This window comes from Diaporthe batatas (genome assembly GCF_019321695.1).
Source record: "Diaporthe batatas strain CRI 302-4 chromosome Unknown Contig00014, whole genome shotgun sequence".
Classification (NCBI taxonomy): Eukaryota; Fungi; Ascomycota; class Sordariomycetes; order Diaporthales; family Diaporthaceae; genus Diaporthe; species Diaporthe batatas.
Genome location: NW_025408561.1, coordinates 845,300 through 866,223, shown reverse-complemented (window position 1 = coordinate 866,223; position 20,924 = coordinate 845,300). Strand labels below are relative to the sequence as shown.

General features: G+C 55.4%; 5 protein-coding genes across 5 annotated transcripts; 4 read left to right on the top strand and 1 right to left on the bottom strand.

Moving 5' to 3' along the window:
* Nucleotides 1-202: 202 nt before the first annotated feature.
* On the top strand, nucleotides 203-2,231 carry KVR01_011090 (uncharacterized protein). Its single transcript, XM_044787674.1, has 2 exons — nucleotides 203-480; nucleotides 564-2,231. The coding sequence occupies exon 2, from the start codon at nucleotides 749-751 to the stop codon at nucleotides 1,673-1,675; it is 927 nt and encodes a 308-aa protein (XP_044640237.1). The 5' UTR covers nucleotides 203-480; nucleotides 564-748; the 3' UTR covers nucleotides 1,676-2,231.
* Nucleotides 2,232-5,683: 3,452 nt separating this feature from the next.
* On the top strand, nucleotides 5,684-9,824 carry KVR01_011073 (uncharacterized protein). Its single transcript, XM_044790964.1, has one exon. The coding sequence runs from the start codon at nucleotides 7,460-7,462 to the stop codon at nucleotides 8,411-8,413; it is 954 nt and encodes a 317-aa protein (XP_044640220.1). The 5' UTR covers nucleotides 5,684-7,459; the 3' UTR covers nucleotides 8,414-9,824.
* A 46-nt stretch (nucleotides 9,825-9,870) lies between these two features.
* Nucleotides 9,871-11,243, bottom strand: KVR01_010898 (uncharacterized protein). The gene has a single exon (XM_044782244.1). The coding sequence runs from the start codon at nucleotides 10,989-10,991 to the stop codon at nucleotides 10,380-10,382; it is 612 nt and encodes a 203-aa protein (XP_044640045.1). The 5' UTR covers nucleotides 10,992-11,243; the 3' UTR covers nucleotides 9,871-10,379.
* A 131-nt stretch (nucleotides 11,244-11,374) lies between these two features.
* KVR01_010809 (uncharacterized protein) lies at nucleotides 11,375-14,829 on the top strand. Its single transcript, XM_044792973.1, has one exon. It carries the CDS (start codon nucleotides 11,596-11,598, stop codon nucleotides 14,722-14,724), a length of 3,129 nt encoding a protein of 1,042 aa, XP_044639956.1. The 5' UTR covers nucleotides 11,375-11,595; the 3' UTR covers nucleotides 14,725-14,829.
* Nucleotides 14,830-15,940: 1,111 nt separating this feature from the next.
* KVR01_010945 (uncharacterized protein) lies at nucleotides 15,941-17,197 on the top strand (the record flags this gene model as incomplete). Its single annotated transcript, XM_044789716.1, has 1 exon — nucleotides 15,941-17,197. One exon carries the CDS (start codon nucleotides 15,941-15,943, stop codon nucleotides 17,195-17,197), a length of 1,257 nt encoding a protein of 418 aa, XP_044640092.1.
* Between the last annotated feature and the right edge of the window lie 3,727 nt (nucleotides 17,198-20,924).

The following is a 20,924-nucleotide window of genomic DNA, read 5'->3' as shown; positions in this document are numbered from 1 at the left end:
AGCCCATGTGTAGGCACAGGCACAGGCACAAAGAACCGGCCTACGTCATAACGTCCAGAGGGGCCCAAGGACCATGCCGACCATCCTCAAGACGGGCCCAGCCCGGCAGCCCGGCAGCCCGGCCTTGCTGGGCCCATATGTTATTTATTCCCCGTTCCCGGATCGACGGTAAGTTTGTAGAATAGACACACAACCCAGGCCCGCCCAGCGAACCCTGCCCAGTCCCGCAGCCTCCCTTGCTTCCGTGTGTCTGGCCCAGCCCCACTGCACACGTGCTGGTGCTATACTTAGCTACTTATACCATGTCATGCTATACTACCAGGTTGGTATGCTATTGCACATCCTTGAAAATGTCGTCATGGCCAGACGATGCTCCATCTGCCAGCATACCTCTTATGGCATGCTCGTGTACAGAGAGACTGCAGCCGGACAGACTGCAGCCAGATAGACTGCAGCACTGTACTTGCAGTACATACCTAGGTATGTAGGTAGTTTGTGTATGGCAGCGACAAGACACAGTGCATCTCAAAAACCAGATTGGCGAGATTGACGATCAGGAGCAGGGGTGCGCTCAACCTGAAATGCTTGTTCTCTCCACCTGTACACCGTAGCTTGCTCAGGAACAGTCATATTTCACTCGCCTGCTCTTCCACATCACAGGTCTCGTGGGATCATCGAGCCAAGAACTTAGAAGCCAGAGGACCATACGCTCGCTGCCCTCACATCTCTTTTGAGGACAGCACAGAAGATGGGTCCGTCACCGACAGGCTCTCCCTCGTCCGGGGCCAGCTCCTCCTCCTCCTCGGCCCCCCTCTACGACGGTGGCTTCCGCGCCCTGCTCAACTTTCGAGACGTCGGCGCCACCATAAACGGCCAGCTGTCACGCCGCCTGATCCGCGAGGGCCTTCTCTTCCGCGCCGCCCGCCCGGACGAGGCCACCCTCGCCGACCGCGACCGCCTGCGCTACCACTACGCCATCCGCACCGTCGTGGACCTGCGCACAAAGACAGAGCACGCAGAGGCCGCCAGGAAGCGCTCCCGCGACGCCGCCATCCCGGCCCTGCTGCGGTCCAACGACGCCCTCGCCGGCCCCGTCAAGATCGACGGCATCGACTACCGCGAGGTCAAGATCACCGGCGGCGGCTTCGAGAGGCACATGCTCAGGCAGCTGGGCTGGCCCAGCTTCCTCAGGCTCATCTTCCTCTACGTCGCCGGCTACCGCATGCAGGCCATTGCCGTCCTCGGCCGCGACGTCATGAACCCCCGCGGCCTCCTCGGCCTCGGCTGTGATACCCTCGACGCCTCGGGCCCCGAGGTTGCCACCGGCCTGGCCTGCCTGCTCGACGGCCTGCCCATCCTCATCCACTGCACCCAGGGCAAGGACCGCACTGGCATCATGGTTGTCCTCGCCCTTCTCATCTGCGGCGTCCCTGTCGAGGCCATCCAGTATGACTACCACCTCTCCGACGAGAAGCTGCTCTCAGAGGAGCAGTCGCGCCTGGTTGAGATCCGGGAGATGGGCCTCAGCGATGACTTTGCAAAGACCGCCCCGGGCTTTGTGCAAGGCATTGTACACCACCTCGAGTCAAAACACGGTGGCCTGGACAAGTACCTGGACCGCATCGGCTTCGGCAGCGACAAGAGGACCGCCTTGCGGGAGAGACTCATCTACTAGGCTCTGCTTTCGTCAGATGCATCACTCGTGCATAGCGTAGGCGTCGGGGTGCTCATAGAAGGGTTTGGGAAACCAGATCAGTCCCAGGCTGGAGAATATATTCTCGGGCTCTGGGCAATGTCAATTCCTATTACGCAACATTATACGGATACAATTTCCTTGCTGGGTTGGGCTTATAGACGGATATTCTCACCTACGGCGACCAGGCTGTGGAAGTGTCTTGGAATGTGACGTACAACCTTTCGCTGGATTTGGTGGACTCGGGTTGCCTGATATTTCTCAATGGCAGCTGAGAGAACTGTTAGCATATTACGCAGGAATCCGCCTTCTCAGCAGTGCTATGAAACGCGATAAACCGGCCTCCATGTGCGGCATCAATAATGTTCAGTTGTGGTGGACATTGGTCCCGAAATGAGAGTAGAAGTCAAGCCCTGGGCTTTGCCTGGTGCTTCTCTCCACAGCCCTTCGTCAGCCCACTTATGGTGGACACCAGTGCTCTGGGTTTACAGTCCTCCCGGCCATCCTCGAAGCTTGATAGCATAAATTATGCATGTGGGGGCTCGAACCATCCTGAAATGTTGATTTCCGTTGTCTAAGCGAGAATACCGTCAAATAGATTCGGGTGCCTAATATGGAATCGTGCACCCGTGGACACTGCGGACGACGCTATCCGGAAGAGCGCCGGGGTATCTGCTCCTTCGCCGCTTGATGCCCGATCTTCAATGTTGTTGTCGTTCACATAGTAACGCTTCTGCAACTATACCTGACCGCCACGCTTATCATCTGCAAGCTCTCTGCTACAGCATTGCCTGATTGATCTCGACGAGCTCAAGCGTCCAATATTCAACTGATGAATTAGGCACAGCTGAGTCGCTAGCCAGTTGAGGCAGAGTCATTTTCACCGGTTTGGTGGGAAAGCTCGATCATTTTGTGTCCGTAGTGGTGGGCAAGGGCTTGAAGCTTGTGCATGGTACCCTCGTGGAAGCTGCTGGTCTTAGATGGGTTTGAAATAGGCGGTGTCGTCTGGCCATGAAACTGAACCAGACCCACGCGCAACATCAGTACGTGCGGGTACCATGCCAGAAGCGAAGCTGGTGAGGGCATCTTGATTTTCATGGTATCTTCTTTGTGACCGTGTGGTGGAACCACCCGTGGCATGGGCGAAGGCGTACTTTAGCACTTCGCAAGCTGCCAAGAGTTTTACTTAATTCATCAGTGATAACCTGTAGCAAACTGGATGAAGTGTGACCGTGGTCCGCCTTTTCTGGATGGATATATGCAATTGGAAAGATCAACAGCTGACCAGACCATCACGCTGGAGAATTTGTATTTCATGTCTCCACATGTGGTAGTGGTCTCCTAATTGAGTGACGAGAAGCATTCACAGCCGCTTGTGTGTCTATTCGAACTTGTTCCCACTTTGTGAAGCCCTGGCGAGCATTCTCTGTTATTCAGGACCAGCGAGAAATCCACATATGCGTGGCCTGCAAGGTAAATGCGGGCTCAGAGCCCACAAGAGTATCCGAATTGTCGGGTAGGCTGTCTGCCGCCAATGAGAAACAGCCTGGCTCGGGCATGGCATGGGCATTCGCGGTTGCTCAGGGCATGGGATCCTATGCCACTCGCGAGGCTAGAGGCCGCAGGGGCCCCAAAGCTCCAGCTCGGCCGCGCTTTCAAATCATTATTGAGTGCCCAAAGGGTATCCCGGGCTGCCAGAGCTGCGATGTAACAGGCAAACAACCACTTCTGCAGAGAGGAGACGGCACTGCGCAAGCATTATACTGTGCAAGCAGCCGCCCGCGCCGCTCCCAGCACGAGTTTAACAAGCGGGCGCAGACCAGGTGTTAGAATCACGATGAAATCACACTTGACGTCCGCAGGTGAGATGAGGGGCTGGCCCGGGGAAATAGGCGTAGCATTGGAGATCCCAAAGCAGGCGAACAGACTGCCAGACTGCTGGCTCACGGTGCGCACTGATCGGGGCATGCCCGGGTAGTAGGTAGCTCCGATGCTAGGTAGCTGCTGAAGGAGGCACGGTGCTCCCTATTTGGTGCTCACCGCCTGTTTGGCAGATGTTTGCGGTCCACGATCCCGGCAGTTTGCGCGGTACATGAACCGTGACCGTGGTGGTAGCTCCCGAGCCCATGATCGTGGACAGATGGTCGTCGGAGTGCGGGACAGCCAGGCTGCCAGGGCGGCCTCGGGCATACGTTGGTGGCGACTTGCTCCATATGTGTACCCGAGGCTGCACTGGGAGTTGAGGCTCAGATGGACCCAAGGTCGAGCCTACAGGCTGATGAGGATAGTCTATGAGGGCTGAGGTCGACCCTTTTGGTTGTTGTAGCGGCCCAGCTGCCCAGCTGCGCAGCCGCGTGGCGTTACATGGTGGAGGAGGCAAGGGATCGATGGGCCACGAGCGCCAAAAAGAATAAAAATCTGGGTGGCTGGGTCTCCTCAGAGAGGCCTCGGCATCAAGACCAGACCTGGGGTTGCCGCCACTGGAGAAAAGGTCAGGCCTGCCTGGTGAGAGCACCATTTTGCGGCAGGTGGTCTGGCCTGCTGGAAAGCTCAATCGCCAAACTTGGTTCCTTGCTAGACTGGACTGGCTTGGCCATGGCTTGTGGCGCGCCGTCCCTAGGCCTAAAATCAGATCGCCGTCGGTACAGGGTCCAGCCCGGGAGGGAATGAGCAGAGCAGAGAGACGGCACTAAATGAGCTCGTGGCAAGCATGCAAGGCTTGCAACATGGACCGGGCGGGCCGGGTCCGTGGAACAATCAGGCGTTATGGTTGAACGGCGGAGGCGCAATTCTGGACCGACGCAGGTTTGTTTGCGTGCCCGTCGGCGGTGGTGGAGATGAGCAGGGTGCGCGAAGTGGTTGGCGTCGTGGCACGTGGGCGACTGTACTCGGTCGGTATTGAAGACTGGCCGAAAGCCAGCAGGGAGGCAGGGAGGGTAGCAGTGTCTTTGAACCGCGTGTTTCGTGTGAGCAGGGCCACGAGCCCTGATGGGATCATTGTCTGAGACATTTTAGATGGGAGCACCCGTCCTGGGCAGCACAGACTCTGCTGGAGGGAAAACGCCCGACCCGAGAAGTCAACGACAGAGCAATACGGGAACACAGGACCACGGACCCGCCGTCGTAGCAGCAGCAGCAACAGCAACAACGTCTGCCATGGTCAAGCGAGTCGGCTCCGGGTGATCAACACACTGCCTGCGTTCCTTGCCCTGCGCGTCCCGCCCCACGGAACAGACCCCTGTCTGCTTCGGAGATGGGAGGGGTTCGATTCGCGTCCGATCTCGAGTTGCGTCGGTACGGAGCACTCTTCCAAGAAGCCCTCAAGTCCTGAATCAAGACTTCAACTGTTGTGTTTGGTAGGTGCCGGGCAAAAGTAGACTGGAGGATCAACTGCTGTGTAAATAGACCACCACCACATGGGCGTCGTTTGCTTCTGCTTTTTTCCCCGTCGCTTTTTCTTGGTCCCTCAACGTTTGCGCATGTGTCTGTGTCTGTGCCTGTGTCATCAGCAGGAAACACATTGGGCGGGCCTTCCTTGGTCTCATCTCATCAATCCCCCTCGCCCGCTAGAAACTCCCTGCCCTAGGTACCTGCCTGCCTATTCCTGCATCTTTGGTACCTACTTAGCCAGCCACCCACCCGCAGCTATCTAGGTAGCTTGCCTAGACGCGCGCGTGTCCATGCCTGGGTACCTAGGTACATAGGCACCTAGTGTGAGTAGGTACTGCCCCATCACCAGTTGTTCCAGCTTGGCCTGCGCTGTTGTCTGCCGTTAACCGCCGTCAACCGCCCTCCCGCTTGTTGTAGTGTCCAATTGACTTTTGTGAGCCTGCATATGGGGGCCCTGACGAGTTGGAGGTCTAAATCCCAAGGGCCTGCAGTAGCTGCGGTCGCTGTTACCCAGAACTGGCCTACCTGTTGCGCAAGGGGGTCCTTCCCTGCTCCGGACCCGGCATCAAGGCATCAGGTACCTGGGTACCTAGGTACATGCTCCGTACCCTGACGCCCTGACGCCCGCCCTGACCTGACACCCCAAACCTGACGAGCCTGGACCTTGCTTGAGGCCGCCTTCCGTGACCCAGGCAAGGTGCCAAAGTTCCTCCTTGCCCTGACCAAGTCTTGGGTCTTGCTCAGCAATGGCCGTGGACAACTCACCTCGCATCTGCACCACCACACCACCACCCATCCTCATGGGCAGTAATACCGGCATGTTGACCTCGACATCATCATCATCATCCTCATCATTCTCCCTCAACTGCGCGCGCATAATACGGTACAGCCAGGTACCTGGGACCAGGTACCTGCAGCCCTGTCTGTCTTAGTTTGCCTCTTTCTCTCTTGTTTCTCTCTCTCCCCCTGTATCTGTCGCTCTCTCTTCCCTTTTCTTTTCGCTGCCCAGGTACATGAACGCTGCGCACATCCAGCCCATATATACGCACGCACATTCATACACATGTGCGGCTTCCTGCGCCAGCTGCCCTGACCTGATCTAGTCCCGAGGGTCAAGGTCGCTCGCTCCATTGTTCTGCTGCGCTCATTGTTGTTACTATTTATTATTACTATTCTTATTCTTGCTTGCTCTTTGCCCTCGGTCTTCCCAACCACACACAGCACAACACCTGTGCGCCCATGCATACACCACATTTCACCCGGCCTGGTCAAGCACACGGTACGGCTCGGCTCGGTACCCTCTAATACACGTTCACGTCCACGTTATTGTGCTGCGGTGCTTCTGTGGGCAGAGTCGGCAACACAGACTCACCTCACACGCATTGCATCTGACCAGAACCTCCGACTCGGGCTCAGACTCGGGCGCTTCCACCGCAGGGGGGCTCCTTCGTTCATGCAAGTACTTAATCGAACGCTCCACCTGCGACTGACTCCCCAGGTACGGAGTACTACTACGGCACTCTGATTCCTGCTGGAACTGTTCTTGTGGTCCTGCCTGTGTCGTCAGTTGGGCCCCCTTAAGGATACATAACTTGCTGCAGCATTCGCTCGCTCACCCCGGGGCGCTCATGCGGCTACAAGGCCTCTTCCACTGGCATCCTTCATCTCCCTCCGTACCCCTGCTTCGAACCCCGAGTTCCAACCCAATCTCTTTTGCTGTCATTTGCGACCTTTCGCATCTTGGTCGCCTGATATCAACTACTCGTCCGTTCTTCCGCATTTTCGACGGCTCAGCCAGGCCCGACCAGCCCTGAGAGCTCCACCTGCTGCTCTCTGGTCCACTATTCAACTCAAATCCCAGCAACAATCCGGCTTTCCAGCCTGCCCAACTCACCGCCTGTGGCCGCCCTCCCGCCACGAGGACGTCAGCGCCGGCTCCCGGGTTGGCCAGCCTCGGCCTGTTTGTTCGCCCTCCGTCTGCACGCGCTTGCCTTGCTTGTCGTCATTGTCGCTTCGCACCGTGGGAATCTCAGAAACGCCCTGCCAGCAGCTCTCATCGCCTACTGGTCTCGCCACACGCGCAAACACAGCCGACAGCCACCCAGGGTGTCGCCCAGGCCAGCTCATCTCCAGGTCATCTCGCACACATGAGCTTGCTGTACACGAGGCTATAGCTGTTGCCACCACAACACCCCTTATGTGTTACTCGCAGCAACGCGGCAATCATCTCCTTACCTTCCCTATACTTGGACGAGACGTTCTGTCGAATTACACCAGCAGGAGTATGAATCCAGAGCCAACAACATCTCCACACGTCACAGGCACCTTACCCGTCCAATTACCGACTCCGCGTCCCATCTCCTGACCTACTGGTCAATGGCATCTTCCGAGGTCGATCAGAAGTTCCTTGGCAAGTTTGCCAAGGCAGAGGAGCAAACAAATCCTCTGCTCTCTTCAATTCTTTTCAAGATCCTGGGCTTGTCCATAAATTTATCTCAGCACCTGGTCAAGGCGAGGAAGCAGCGCAAAGTTGAGCCCACGAGGCCAACCGAGGCACTTGACTTTTATTTTCACATCATATGGCTCGCGCGGGAGGGGCTGGTCATGCTCGAACAGTATGTGATTCCGATGGTGAACAGGCAAAGCGAGCTCAAGGTGCTGGCTTACAAGCTACGGGCATCCTTCTATCACATCTTTGTGCTTTTCCACAACCAGCCACCGGTATCGTCGCAATTCATGCCTACCCCAGACCCTGCGACCACCTCTACCGTCCCAGGTGCGCCGCCATCGAAAATAGACAAGGGCAAGGGGGTAGCGAGCGACGAGGGCTCGCGCTCGGGAGCCACGCCCTACTCCCGCGGCGGGCCGGTCGCCCCACCACCGGGTTTCGGGCCCGAGGCTGTTGGTGCGTTCCTGCTCCCGGCCGGCGATTACCTCCCCCAGGCCCGACGGTCCTTCGAAGAGGCCGTGGCTCTCGCGGATCAGCATTTATGGGGCTCTCACTCTTTGCGGTTGTCAGTCAGGACTGAGTATTCATCCTTTCTCTACGAGTGCGCTCATGACGCCGAGGAGAGCCGCAAGGTAGCCCGAATGACTATTAACGAGGTCTACGAGGCCACTGAAGGCATCGACAACGAAATGTTCAACGATGCTTGCGAGCTGGTTACCGTGCTCGGGAGGATGATGAAGCGCGGACAGCCCGTTTCGGCCAAGACATCGAGTCCCGGCACTTCACAGCAGAAGACATCGCCAACCTCACAACCCGTGACAGCAGCCCAACCACCACCTCCGCCTGTCACAGCAGCACAACCACAACCGGGCTTCATATAGCACTGCCAGAGGCTATATCCGCCGTGTCAAATAATATTGTGTCATTTACTTGCTTAATACAAATAAATTTAAATTTAATCTAAGCACGCTTCATCAGCTACCCATAGATGCCGCACATCTGGCCTGGCTGCCGGACGTTCAGAGTGGAAGCCATGGTCCGATGCTTAGCCCCCCTGACCTATCAGCTTTCGAAGGAGACACGCGTCAGCCTAGGCCGAGAGTTCTTCGAGATTTCGGCTGTGAGCTCCGGCCAGGCCGCGGGTGAGACTAGCAGCAACGCTCGCAAGGCCCGTTGTCTAGGATGTTGATTTTGTGCCCGGGACATCATGAGCCCTACGGGATCTATCAAAAAGCGTGGCGCTCATCACGATGTGGTGGTAGCATGGTTGCTGGTGAGAAAATGGGCAAATCTACAGTGAACAAGCCGGTTATGTCACGCCCCAGACAAATACCAGGGCTATTGTCATGGCTGGATGAACCTCCTTCCCTATCGTCCACCCAACAGCGACTGTCGTGCAAATTCCAGCACCAAGATAACAGGCACTCTATACACTCGCGCGCTCGAAGAGGAATTCCCTCCAGAGCTCATCACCAGGGAACTTGTTGATGGTGATTACCAGCTCCTTTGCAGCAACTTGATAGTCATGATCTAACAATATCTTTCCTTGAGCGGCGTCAGCGTTTCAATGCATTCAGCGGGATCTGGTACATTTGACTGGTCGAAACCTTTGATTTGCGGCACGCAGGACTGCCAGTATCGGAAGCCAAATTTGTCTAGGCCTATATTTCTGGATCTCAAAACGGCCAGTTTCACTTGCAGGAAAGTCTGGGCTCTGTACACAACAATCATCTTCCTAACAACACTACATCGAGGTAGCAACCTGGTTCACACCTTGACTAGGTGCCTCCAGGTCTCGCTTAGCTCCCCAAAGAAATATGTCCCGAGGTCAGCGACTTGCAACGAAGCTCGGCCAGAGTAGTCGATACCAATGACCAATTCAAGCTGGACGCGGATATTATGCAAAGACTGTTCTTATTTAAGACACAGCCAACGTCTGTTGGCATAAGGAAGCTGATGACGGTCTATGCACTGTCAATGCGGGAAATATCAGACTGACTGGTGTTATGTCAGACTCCTCAGGTATCGTCTTGAGGCAATCGTCCATCCCTGATTATCTGAACGAAAATTCGACCCCTCTTAACTCCGATAATTCTGTTTCCAAATACTCATCATGATTAGATTCAAACTATGTCGATGTTCGAAATGTGGTGAGATCGACTGTTGACAAATTCAAGTTAGAAGCTGCTATACTGTCTAAGCTCCAGATGTCGGCCCATGTGGCCTATCTATATCACTACCTAGGTAGTTAATGGGTGCTACATAAATCAGGTACCTCAGATTTGATGACCAGTTGCAACGGCCGATTTGCCAATGTGTGCTGTGGTGTGCTGTCTATTGCCTTCCAAATCACCCAGTCTTTCGCAGAGTATTCACATCGGCTTTTAGCCGTTGCAAGCACTCTAGAGACGGTAGCACAGTCTGACGTACACAAAATATGGAAGAAGCTTTTTGTGAACATTCCCGATAAATTGGGTGGTGGCGATCCATCTCTTCTACCGGATGCTTGACGCGGTGGATGAGTCTGAATCAGTGCAGACTTCAAAGTTCTGGGGGGTTTTTGCGTCCCTCAAGACGCTCATGTTTCCTTTGTGTGTGCTCGTGTAAACACAATTATCGTTATCATGGATGTCTTTGAAACATGAGGATTTTAATTTCCTCCACGTTGAATGCTACACTTATGCATCCCCTCCTAGTTTCAGAAGCGGGACTGTTTGAAGACGATAGTATCCTACACGCATGACAAACCAATCTTGGTGTCATATCGTTTCGTTCCAAGAGCTATTTCACTCACCAGGTGAAACAGTGCGGGCCGGTAAGATGGGAATTCTACCGCCAGTTTGCAGATCAGGCCTGGCTTGCAGCCCGCACGCTGTGCCACAGCTTCCTGAAAGCATCCCAGGTCTCCTGTGCCTTTCCCATGTCCATGAAGAAACCCCAGCCCTCGCCGGCATCGGTCATGGTCGAGAGAAGCTGGCCCTCGAGCAATTCGCACTCGGCGATAGTTGCCAGGTCGAAAACGGCATTCTCGGGGTTGCTGCGGTTCAAGATGAAGGCGCAGCCGCGTGGGACGAAGTGGCCAGTGGCAGATAACTGGTGCTCCTGGTTGCAGACAAAGAAGGGGCCCTTCACGCCGGTCTCCTCCCAGCCACCCGTCTCAATGTTCCATGTGAAGAGGGTGGCGTTATGGGCCATTGCGGAATAGTTCTGGATTGTGGGCACGTAGCGCTTGAGGACGGTCAGGTTTATCTGGTCGATGGTGTTCACGTTCTGGGTCTGGGTGGCGGCGGCGGGTTGCGGCGGGATGGCTTGTTGCGGCTGTACTGGAGCTTCGGAATAGAAGGCGTCAGACTCGTAGTCGGCCGGGGCTGTAGGGAGGTTGTTTGCCGGGCGACCTCCAGCCGCGCTGCCGGGATGGTTCCGCTGCTTCTGCGGTCTTCGAGGTGTCGAGGGACCCATGGTGGGAACCACGGTTGGTGCGAAGAAGGGCTTCTGATGGTTGAAGATGGTGTTCCGTGTCGAGATTCCGCTGCGAGGCTGCTGTGACTTGGCACGGTGGTAGACACGGGCCCCGGCAACAATAATGAACAATCAGCAGTTGGTTGCCTCGAATAGCTCGGGCTGCCTCGACCTCGTCGACGCGACGTCGACAAGGCGGTGGTGGACGGGTGACGTTGGGGAAGAGGCCGTTGGGCTCGAGTGGTAATGCAGACAATAGAGTTAGTTGGTGGGGTCGGCAGGGCAGGGGTGCCTGTCCACGCGCGGGGCAGGCATAAGAGCTTAGCTGTCAGCCCGCCAGCCCGCCCTGCCGCCGAGGCCGCCCTTGTGACGTCTGCTCTTGTCCTGACTCCTGACTGGACTGGCAGACTGGCAGACTGGCAGGGAGCCACGGCCCAGGTTATAATAATCCCAAGACCGGGGGCTGTCGTGACCTCGCCCTTTTTGTGGCGCCCTCTTCGACCATGCTCTGGCCTTGAGCTGGCTGTCTCCTCCTTCCTCACCTGGACTCACAGCAGGCAAAAAGGCAAATCCCTGAAACGCCCTCCCTTCCCAGCCCGCCGACATGCCATCATCAGCGGGCCACGGGCACTCCATGTCCGAGGTCACCGACCCTGTGGAGCTGGTACTATCGACTCCTCAGTCCTTGAGCCGCGCAGTCTATGCGCGCCGTGCCGAGTACACCAGGCCCCGTCGCCTGAGGCTCAAGATTGGCTCATGGAACGTCGCCGCCTGCCCTGGTACCGATAAAGACCTGGCAGCTTGGTTCGTCGACGGCAAAGGCCTTGACGGCAATCTGGCCTCCCCTGGGCTTTTTCAGAACCCCGCCATCAAAACACAAGACCCAGAAGCCGCCGGCTCCCCATCACCAGCATCTGCTCGCGTGGTGGGAGGCGACAAGATCGACCTTTACATCCTGGGTCTACAGGAGGTTGTCACTCTCAACCCGGTCACCCAGTATGTCTACTCGGACACGAATCCCACCGACAAGTGGCGGCTGGCCCTGGAAGCTGCCCTTCCCGAAGGCTACCAGTTCATCGGCTCAGAGCAGATGTCCGGGCTCCTCCTTCTGATGTACGCCTCGCCTGACCTGACCCCTTGTATTGGGCACATCAGCACCAAGGCCGTCGGCACGGGCGTGGGCGGCTGGTTCGGAAACAAAGGCGCGACAGCAGCACGCATTGTTCTCGGGGAGACCACGCGGATGGTCTTTGTCAATTCCCACTTGTCCAGCGGCAACGACCCCGCCACCGTCGAACGTCGCTGTTGGGATGCTAGGACCATCATGGACAGAACCCGCTTCGACCCTGCCGTCATCCCTGGAAGCGACGACGAGGACTACGAGGATAGGATCGGGAACGAGGACTTTACTTTCTGGTTCGGCGACCTGAACTTTAGGCTGGACGGTATACCAGGTGACGACATCCGCCGCCTGCTAACTCTCCACTCGAAAGGCGAGTATGACGTGGCCAGGACCAAATCTCAGGATCTCGACGGGGAGGACGTGATTGTTGTGGGGAGGACCTCCGACAGCAGCGATGAACAGACAGACGATGCCTCCGGGAGAACGCGTTCGACTGAGCAGAGCAGTGATGATGAGTCTCTGTCCCTGCCTGACCCAGACGACTTCGACCCAGACCCTCACGAGGACCCTGCATCCCTGCAGGCCACTCTAGACTCTTTACTGCCACATGACCAACTGCTGCGGGTCAGAAAAGAGCGCAAGCTGTTTCATGACGGTTGGCGTGAGGGCCCAGTTACCTTTTTGCCAACATACAAATACGACGTGGGCACCGTGGGCTTGTTTGATTCCAGTGAGAAGAAAAGAGCCCCCAGCTGGTGTGATCGCATCATGTACCGGACCAAAAGAGACAGAGAAGAGTACGAAAGGAAGCTCACGGAAGAGGCGGAAGCTCGGAAAAGGGACGAAGAGATGAAATCTCGCGGCATTGATCAAGCCGGGGACGACGACGAGGTTCTTTTTGACTATGACCCGGAAAGTGACGGAGATACGACACCTGCTGGAAAGCCCGGTCTGGACTATGACGAGTATGATGAGAACGGCGAGGATACAGCCGCGGATGCCGTTGCCGCAGACGCCTTGGACCGGATCAATTTGAACCTCTATACCTCCCATCAGCGAATAACATCCTCCGACCACAAGCCTCTTGTTGCTGTCTTTGAGCTCGAGGTCGATGCAGTTGTCCCAGAACTCAAAGCTGACATCTACGCTCAGGTGGCCCGTGAGCTGGACCGCGCTGAAAACGAAGGCCGGCCTTCCGTCACCATCGTCAGGGAAGGGCAAGAGTCCGCCGACGACTTGGTCGATTTCGGTCAAGTCAGTTTCAAACAGAGGCAAGCCGCCTACTTCACGATCGCAAACACCGGCGGCGTTCCGGCGACGGTCAGCTTTGTCCAGAGGCCAAGTCCCGGCGGCGCACAAGGCAACGGGTCGGAGTCGGCTCACTGGCTGGCGACCTCGCTTGACCAAACACAGTCGGGAGACGACTGCCACGACGACAATCCAAAGAACGTTGGACAGGAAGTGACACTAGAGCCAGGCGAAACGGTGAATGCCACGCTTGGGGTGTATATCGACAAAGTGTCGCAGGCCAGGGCGCTGAACGAGGGCCGGGAGAAGCTTGAGGAGGTGGTTGTACTCCGGGTCGACCAAGGTCGAGACCACTTCTTGCCAGTCCGGGCCTCCTGGGCCCCAACCTGCATCGGCAGGTCGATTGACGAGCTCATCAGGGTCCCCGATGGCGGGATCCGGGCATTCGTCAAGTCCTTGCCTCGCGAGAAAGCGAGCGCAAACCCGGGCATGATTCCTCCCAGTCTCGACGTCCGCCGGTCCGCCCCGAAGGAGCTGTTCAAGCTGGTCGACGCAGTCGAGATGCTAACCGAGCGGACGCTGGCGGATGAGGAGATGCTCGGATCATATAGAGTGCCGAGGGACAGGCCAGGGTGGCCGTTTGAGGACTTTGTCGCACAGCCTCGTGCGGGCCTTGTCTCCACCGTCATTGACGCCCTGGACACAGACCAGCCGATCGCTGACGCATTCCCTCCCGAGGCAGATCCGTGTCAGCGGCTGGAAGCCGTGGCGAAAGCTCTCTTATTGTTCCTAGAGGGCCTTACGGATGGTATCCTTAACACATCCATATGGACCAAGATCGAAGATGCGCCCATCCGAGCGCTTGGCCAGGGCCCGGCTGCAAAAAGCCTGTCTCAAGACAGCACAGAAGACGACAAGTCCACCATCCTCGATATCCTAATGACCACGCCCAACCACAACATCTGTTTCGTGTTCTTGACAACCACTCTTGCTAAAGTCATTGGTGAAGTGGCGCCGCTGAAGAAGAGCGAGTTAGATGCCCTCAAGTCTGCTGGGTCTGGGCATCAGGCAGGCGGCGCTGGAGGGGGTATTGGAGCAATTGGCGGGGCGATAAGCCGCAGGTCCATGAGCATCCGGCGAAGTGTGACGGGAGGTGGTCCGTCTGTGGCAGCGGCAACACCAGTAGTGGAGGCTGTTGCGTCGTTGGAAAGACGGAAGGCCAGGGAGCAGAGAATTGCACATATCTTTGGACCTCTGGTCTGTCGAACTGAAATGCCAGCCAGAGACAAGGAGCGCAAGGTCTTGGAGGACAAACAGAAGACTGTTGTAGAGTTATTCCTACGCAGGAGGGAGGGCCACTAGAAGCGTTGGCTGGATGGTCTTTTGGACATGTGGGCAAACAGGTACCTCGGTGATGAGGTCGGTCCTGCAAGTATATACGAATGAATGCAAGTTGATACCCCCTGATCAGAGCAACCCTAAACTGCTCAGATGTACCCTGCCCTGGACAGACCTTACCATGGCTGTTGGCACAAGGTCTGCCTCGGACCATGTGTCGTGGTCCATTTCCTTGCAAAAAAACATGTCGATTCCCACCACACCTGTGCCACTTCTTTAGCTCCAGCTGCCTCATCTTTTTTCCTGAAATCTGAATCACCTGGCTGTCAATTTTACATTGCAGGTCTGGCATTCTGATGCTCCGGTACTCTCCCTGCCACAGCCCCATGCAACTGCTTCTGGCTTGAGGCTTCTTGCTGAGCAGCAGGAATTGGCCACTGGCCATACACTTGCCCAATTTCAGCTCAGTGATCATTTCTAAAGCCTGTGGCTGCCGGTGAAGTGTTTGGCACATGCAGGGCGAGTCATCGTTCTCGTGCCAGCAAAAATAGGGAGGCAGCCACACATCAGGGGTACCAATAGGAAGGCACGTGTACCTCACCTTGACTGCACCATTGTCACTTCCATTGTCTGCTGGCCTATCAGCTAATTCGAAATCAGGCACAGAGACTGCAGACAGGATCCTGAAAGGTCTGAAGACGGGCCCAGGCTCTGAATCAGACAGCAGAGCGCCAGTCACTGGCTTGAGCCGAAGCTTATCTCTCCCCGTTCAGCACAACTGTTTGCCGTCGTTTTCTTTTATTTTTTATATTCAGAATCCACACACGCGCACACTCACCCACACAAAACCTCTCTCTCCCTCTCTGTCTCTCCCTCTTCTCTCTCAGTCACTGCTTTGAGAGCCAAAGCCATCAACCACCTGCAGAACAGTTGCACTTCTTCCAGCCAAGGGACACATCTCACCACATCGCCGTCCCGAAGTCTTTGGTCTTGACTCACTTCCATCCATCACTCCTTTCAAGTTTGCAACCAACAAACCAACGATCAGGTACCAGGCTTGCCAAAATATTGCAGCTCAGTACAGACCTGTCCATCTGGGTGGACACCAGTTGCAACCTCACTTCCCCGGCCCGAGTGTTTGGCAGTGGTCCCTCAGCTGTTTGAGAACCACTGTGTCTTCTTCATTTCTATCGACTCCCTGCTACAGGTCCACATCTCCTCCCCAGAGCTATTTGCCAAGATGTACGTTCCTCTACAAGTCGATCCTAGCTGCTGGTTCAAGCCTCGTGCGGTCCTGGACAGCAGGGTTCGCCCCTCCCCCTCGCTCCAAGCCATGAAAATTGTGCGAGGCCTGAGCAAGAAACACCTCCAATACATTGCCGAGCATGAGGAGAAGTTGGTCCAGCGCTTGACTCCCGAGGACGTGTACCGCGTCTACACGCAGCGGGGCCTCAAGCCGCCTGGAACAGGCCAAGATACCGGTTCCGAGTCCAGTGACGACAACAGCGAAACGTACCGTGACGGAGATGTTCTGCCGATCACGGTGGTGGGCGTTCGCAGCCATCATCACCCGGATCCTCCAGTCAAGGCACAGGCTTTCAAAACCTGGGAGGCTATGCGGAACGAATACAACGACAATCAGAGGCTTCAAGCCACACTTGCGAACGCATCGATCTGGGACGTGCAAAATGACAGCTCGTTGTCAGAGAGTGGTAGTTGGACCACGGAGGAAATCTCGTGGAATGACCAGCTCGACAAATCCTTCACTTCTGAATCCGAATCCTCTTGGGGTTCCAAGTGCGACGATGATTTCATTGACGACAGCGTTCAGTGTGACTTTCAAGGCGAAAACTGGTGGCACAGCGAAACCGATAGTGAGAACTGCTCACTGTTTCCAGAGCCACCTGGATGCGATCATTGGCTCACGCAGATTCCTACACCCCCTGACTCGGATATTTGTAGCTCACCATGCTCGCCAGTCCCTTCGGAGAGTCAGCCCGCGCTGAGCAGCTGTGCTGGTGATCTCCTCGCCTCCACCGACTCCTCGGTCTCGGGTGATCCAGTCTTGAGCGCCAGTGAAGAGCTTTCCCAGCTCCTGAGCGACAAGAAGGTCCTGGAGGCCTTTCTCGAGGGAATTGTGAAGCGCATTAAGGATTCGCGCATAAGCAAGTCCGAGAAGGAGGCAGAGAAAGCTTCCCAGGACAAGGAGCAGCGACTCACCCGCCCAGAGCGACGCCATCCCCGAGGGGAGGCCAGGGGAGACCCGAGGCGTGCTCTGCGCTTATATCGCAGCGGCGTGTTGTCCCCGGAGCAGGCCGAGCAGCATATCCCCGAGAAGACGCGCAAGGCACACTTCGAAAGCCACTTTCAAATGACGCATCAATATGAGGATGAGCTTGGCACGGTGCACGCCGAACCAGTTGCCACCCACGGCGTGCCACCCGAGAACAAGTACGAGTGGACGACAACACAGCGGAAACGGAAAATTCGCTTCTGATGACCGATCGCTGGCGGCGTGTTGCTTTCACATCAGCTGTGATGAGGAGGGACTTTGGAAGCTAGGCATTCCGTACTGACTCGGATCAACGTTATGAAAAGATGGTTTGGAAATCGCTTGCAGCCGTGGTCGACACCACGGGATGGGCAGACGAGCACGAAACGTGGAGCACCGGTAGTGGCGTGCATCTGGACTTCCATTGAACTTCGGCAGATTCGTGTGGTTTGTTGGGTTATTGTACAAGACTCGATTGCTCTTGTTGCTGAAATTCGAGGCTAATGATCCCCCGATATCTCGAGAGAGGGCTTGGGCTTTGAGACTGCGGTCCGTCTAGGTTGTGGGCACTGCGTGTGGATTCCATGGACGCTGTGTCTTCCAGAGGCGCATTTGGTCTATCCTCATGAAGGAGCAGGATGGCCTCAGATTACGACCTAGAATTGATGGATGCTCTTCTAAGCCGTTGTTGAATACACACAGTCTTTATTACGTGGTCTCGTTCTTAACCAAGCGTGTGGTCACTCCGTACAGTGATAAACGCTCAAAGACGCAACATTTTCCATTTTCCCCTTTGCTTTGCTTTTTTACCTAAAAGAAAGCACAGTGCCTGTCCAGGAAAACTTGATTATGAGATAACAGTCGAGCCCTGCGTTTTGTGCCTCTCTCAACACAGAATGACAAGATTCATTGGCTCCTCATTAGAGAAATCCTTTCCATCTCCCACCGCCGTCAGTTGACACGTTCCTGATGGGCAGATATCACTTGGCTGCAAGTCGTCGCTACAAACTATCTCAAGTAGCCAAGTTCCCCAGCGATCATGTTTTCGTCTAGGCATCGAGCACCGGGCCCTGTTCATCGTAGATGGCGTCCTTTTTATTAAACCAAGCCACAGTCCCTATACACATCAATGTGCCATCAACCTGCCTCTCCTCTCCCACCCTCCCATAGCACATATCCCAGTCATACTCCTTCGGGTGAGAGCCGACCATCTGAAACCTGGAGCCACGCGTACTCGTGTTGTCCAGCAATCGGTGGGCCATTCCAGCGGGCAGAACGATGACGTCGCTGGCCTGAACGACGGGCTCGACCCTCCCTTGATTGTCCTCCCCGCCGAAACACAGTCTGGCGCTCCCCGAGCAGACACAGAGGACCTCCAGATGCCGTGTGTGTTGCTTCGTGGACAGTGGCTGCTGGCTGGTGGCGTCGTTGGGCTCGAGGACGCCCACTGATCTCAGGTGGGATTCAATGGCTGGGGCGGAGGTTTCGCTGAAGACGGAGGGGTAGATGAGCAGCGGTTTGTTCAGGATGGAGCTGTTTTGGGAGGCTGTTGTGGGAGGTGACCATTGTGCTTGCTTATGCGCAGTAAGGCAAGGGTTCTTGGTGCCGTTATTAAGGACATCGCGACGGATAGGTAGGTACCTCTATGGTGTGGTGTGATTAATTCAAATACTAATAATCATTATGTTTGTTCGCACCTTTTGTGTCATGTTGTTAAATCCTTTGAACTTAAGCGGTGTTACGATATAGCGATTGGGTCATATTGCTCGCCTCTGACCCTGTTATTACACGAAACTTTGTACATCCAGTGCAGTGTTTGTAATCGAACATGAGACTACTGGCTGCCAAAGGAATGATTTTGGTGTGGGGGTTGGAAAAATGCTTTCCGGGTCGTTTGTGGTTACGGTTCCTCCTCCACCTGGGCAAGCTTGAGGATAAGCTAGCTTTGGATCCAGACAGGGTCAAATACTTGAGTACCTAGGTAGGTAAGTACGGAGTGTCTGTCCCACCCACTAGTCTCTGCCACAAAAGCGTCCATGTCCACGGTTATCATGAGATATATCTAAAGTCAATTACTGGAGACGTTCATATCTCGGTGTGTTGATTATGGGATTTAATGTGGACTGATTGGCTTTCATCTCTGAGGCTATTTTTATCCTGAAGGTCATGCATCATATTTTTAATTAGTCGGACTGAGGTTGAGAACATGAGCAGACGGTATATTTCGCGACGCAGCAAATGCCATCTAAATACCGAGCGGCGATTTAAGTGTGATGCGTTCACGTTCAACATTTGTGCAAATTAGTCCCGACGTTGCTTTGAGTACCCTGGGGTAGCTTTAAGTTAAACTCAAAGTTCAAGGAAAGACCCCAATAATAATCGTCATGATATTGGTCAGGAAGTACTGCTCATATGGTGACATATGTAGTAGTATAAGACACTGACTTATTTTCCGGCCTGGAGGACCTCAAATAGTCTACTTAGGTATAGATATATTGGGTACGGATGCTCCCGTTTGTTGAAAATGTGCCCTCTCGCCAACGTCTTGGTGCGTGCCTGTCAAAATGCCATCCGAGACATCCAAAAGCAAACATTTGAAGCAAGCTTTTCCCGTAGACAGCAGCTCCCGGAAGACGACATGCGAGCCCACCTGCTTGGTATATGTGTGGAGCGATGAAGAAGGGAAAACAGAGGAGAGAAAAAGACCCACAATGACCAGGGTGTCCTGACGAGCGGGCAGGCGGGGTCCTTCCTGTTCTGCCCAGGTGCTCAGCACAAGTGAGTTGGGTACTCGGTATACGATAACAGTGTTGTACGCCCAGATCTGGCTGGAAAAGCATCACATACAGATCTGATCTGCGACCCTGTCTGATCTGTCACAAGCAGAGACCCAGAAGTTAGAACTGAGATTGTGCCCAAGTGACCTGTCAGGCCTGTGTGCAGCACGGAGTACTCCGTACCGGCGGACTGGCCGTTATATTTGACAGATGCGGGACATGCAGGAAAACCCCCCCCTGTCAACTTGGCTCGCTCATCTCGATCGCCATGCAGGGTCGTACTGGGCGTGGGACGATTTCTGCGATGGGAGGAGACCAGACCAGGGCCCTCGGACCGGGCTGCCCCTCTCCCGTGGTGATTGCCCGACGGAAGACACGTCATTTCCCCTGTCTGTTAATTGAATGATCGTCTTTGTGTGCCCTGGACATTTCAGCAAATCTGTGCGCTGATTGCGGCATTGCCATCTGGGTGTCCAGGTAATACCTGGATTCTGTGAGGCTGCTTCATCTCCGGCGCACAGACTCTACATACGACCTTGGAAGTGAGCGACAGCCCAGACCCGATACATGATGCTTCGAGGATTTTGTCTGTGTCTCTGTCTCGTGTGGCGCGGCAAGGACAGAAGAGCGCCTCGCAAGTGGGATCCTTTTCGGGCTGCTGAGCCGAGGTGGGCCTTTGGGATGGCCAGAAGTCACCGCGGACTACCCTTAGGGGCCTTACTACTAGTAGTATATATACTACTAAACATGTGCATAGTGTGTGGGGCAAAGGGTTCGAGGTGGGTGGGTGTCTGGTGCACTGCAATGAGCGGGGACATTGCTCAGGTTCGGTCAAGACACTCGAGCAGGCCAACGCTGCGAGGTTCTTCCTGGTCCGGGAGGACGGTGACGTGCCCGCTGAAAAAAAAAATGCATTGACAGTGCGTGATGAGACTGCGGTGAAGACATGACTTGCAGCACGCTTTGGCATAGCCAAGGATACATATGCATCCTACGCAATTCTGGCTGCATGTACATCGGTATGTACCTAGGTAGGAAGGAGGTGGTTTGCCGGATCAACATGCACGACACAACCAGCCTAGTATCTAATCTACTTACGGAGTAGTTGAGTAGTCTACAACCTGGGTAGGCTACTTCCTTCCTCTGGGGATCTGCTGGGCATGCCCCGGCCTGCG

Bases quoted from the DNA above. Each gene is read 5' to 3' on its own strand.
- KVR01_011090 (XM_044787674.1), top strand. From the start codon at position 749: ATGGGTCCGTCACCGACAGGCTCTCCCTCGTCCGGGGCCAGCTCCTCC.
- KVR01_011073 (XM_044790964.1), top strand. From the start codon at position 7,460: ATGGCATCTTCCGAGGTCGATCAGAAGTTCCTTGGCAAGTTTGCCAAG.
- KVR01_010898 (XM_044782244.1), bottom strand. From the start codon at position 10,991: ATGGGTCCCTCGACACCTCGAAGACCGCAGAAGCAGCGGAACCATCCC.
- KVR01_010809 (XM_044792973.1), top strand. From the start codon at position 11,596: ATGCCATCATCAGCGGGCCACGGGCACTCCATGTCCGAGGTCACCGAC.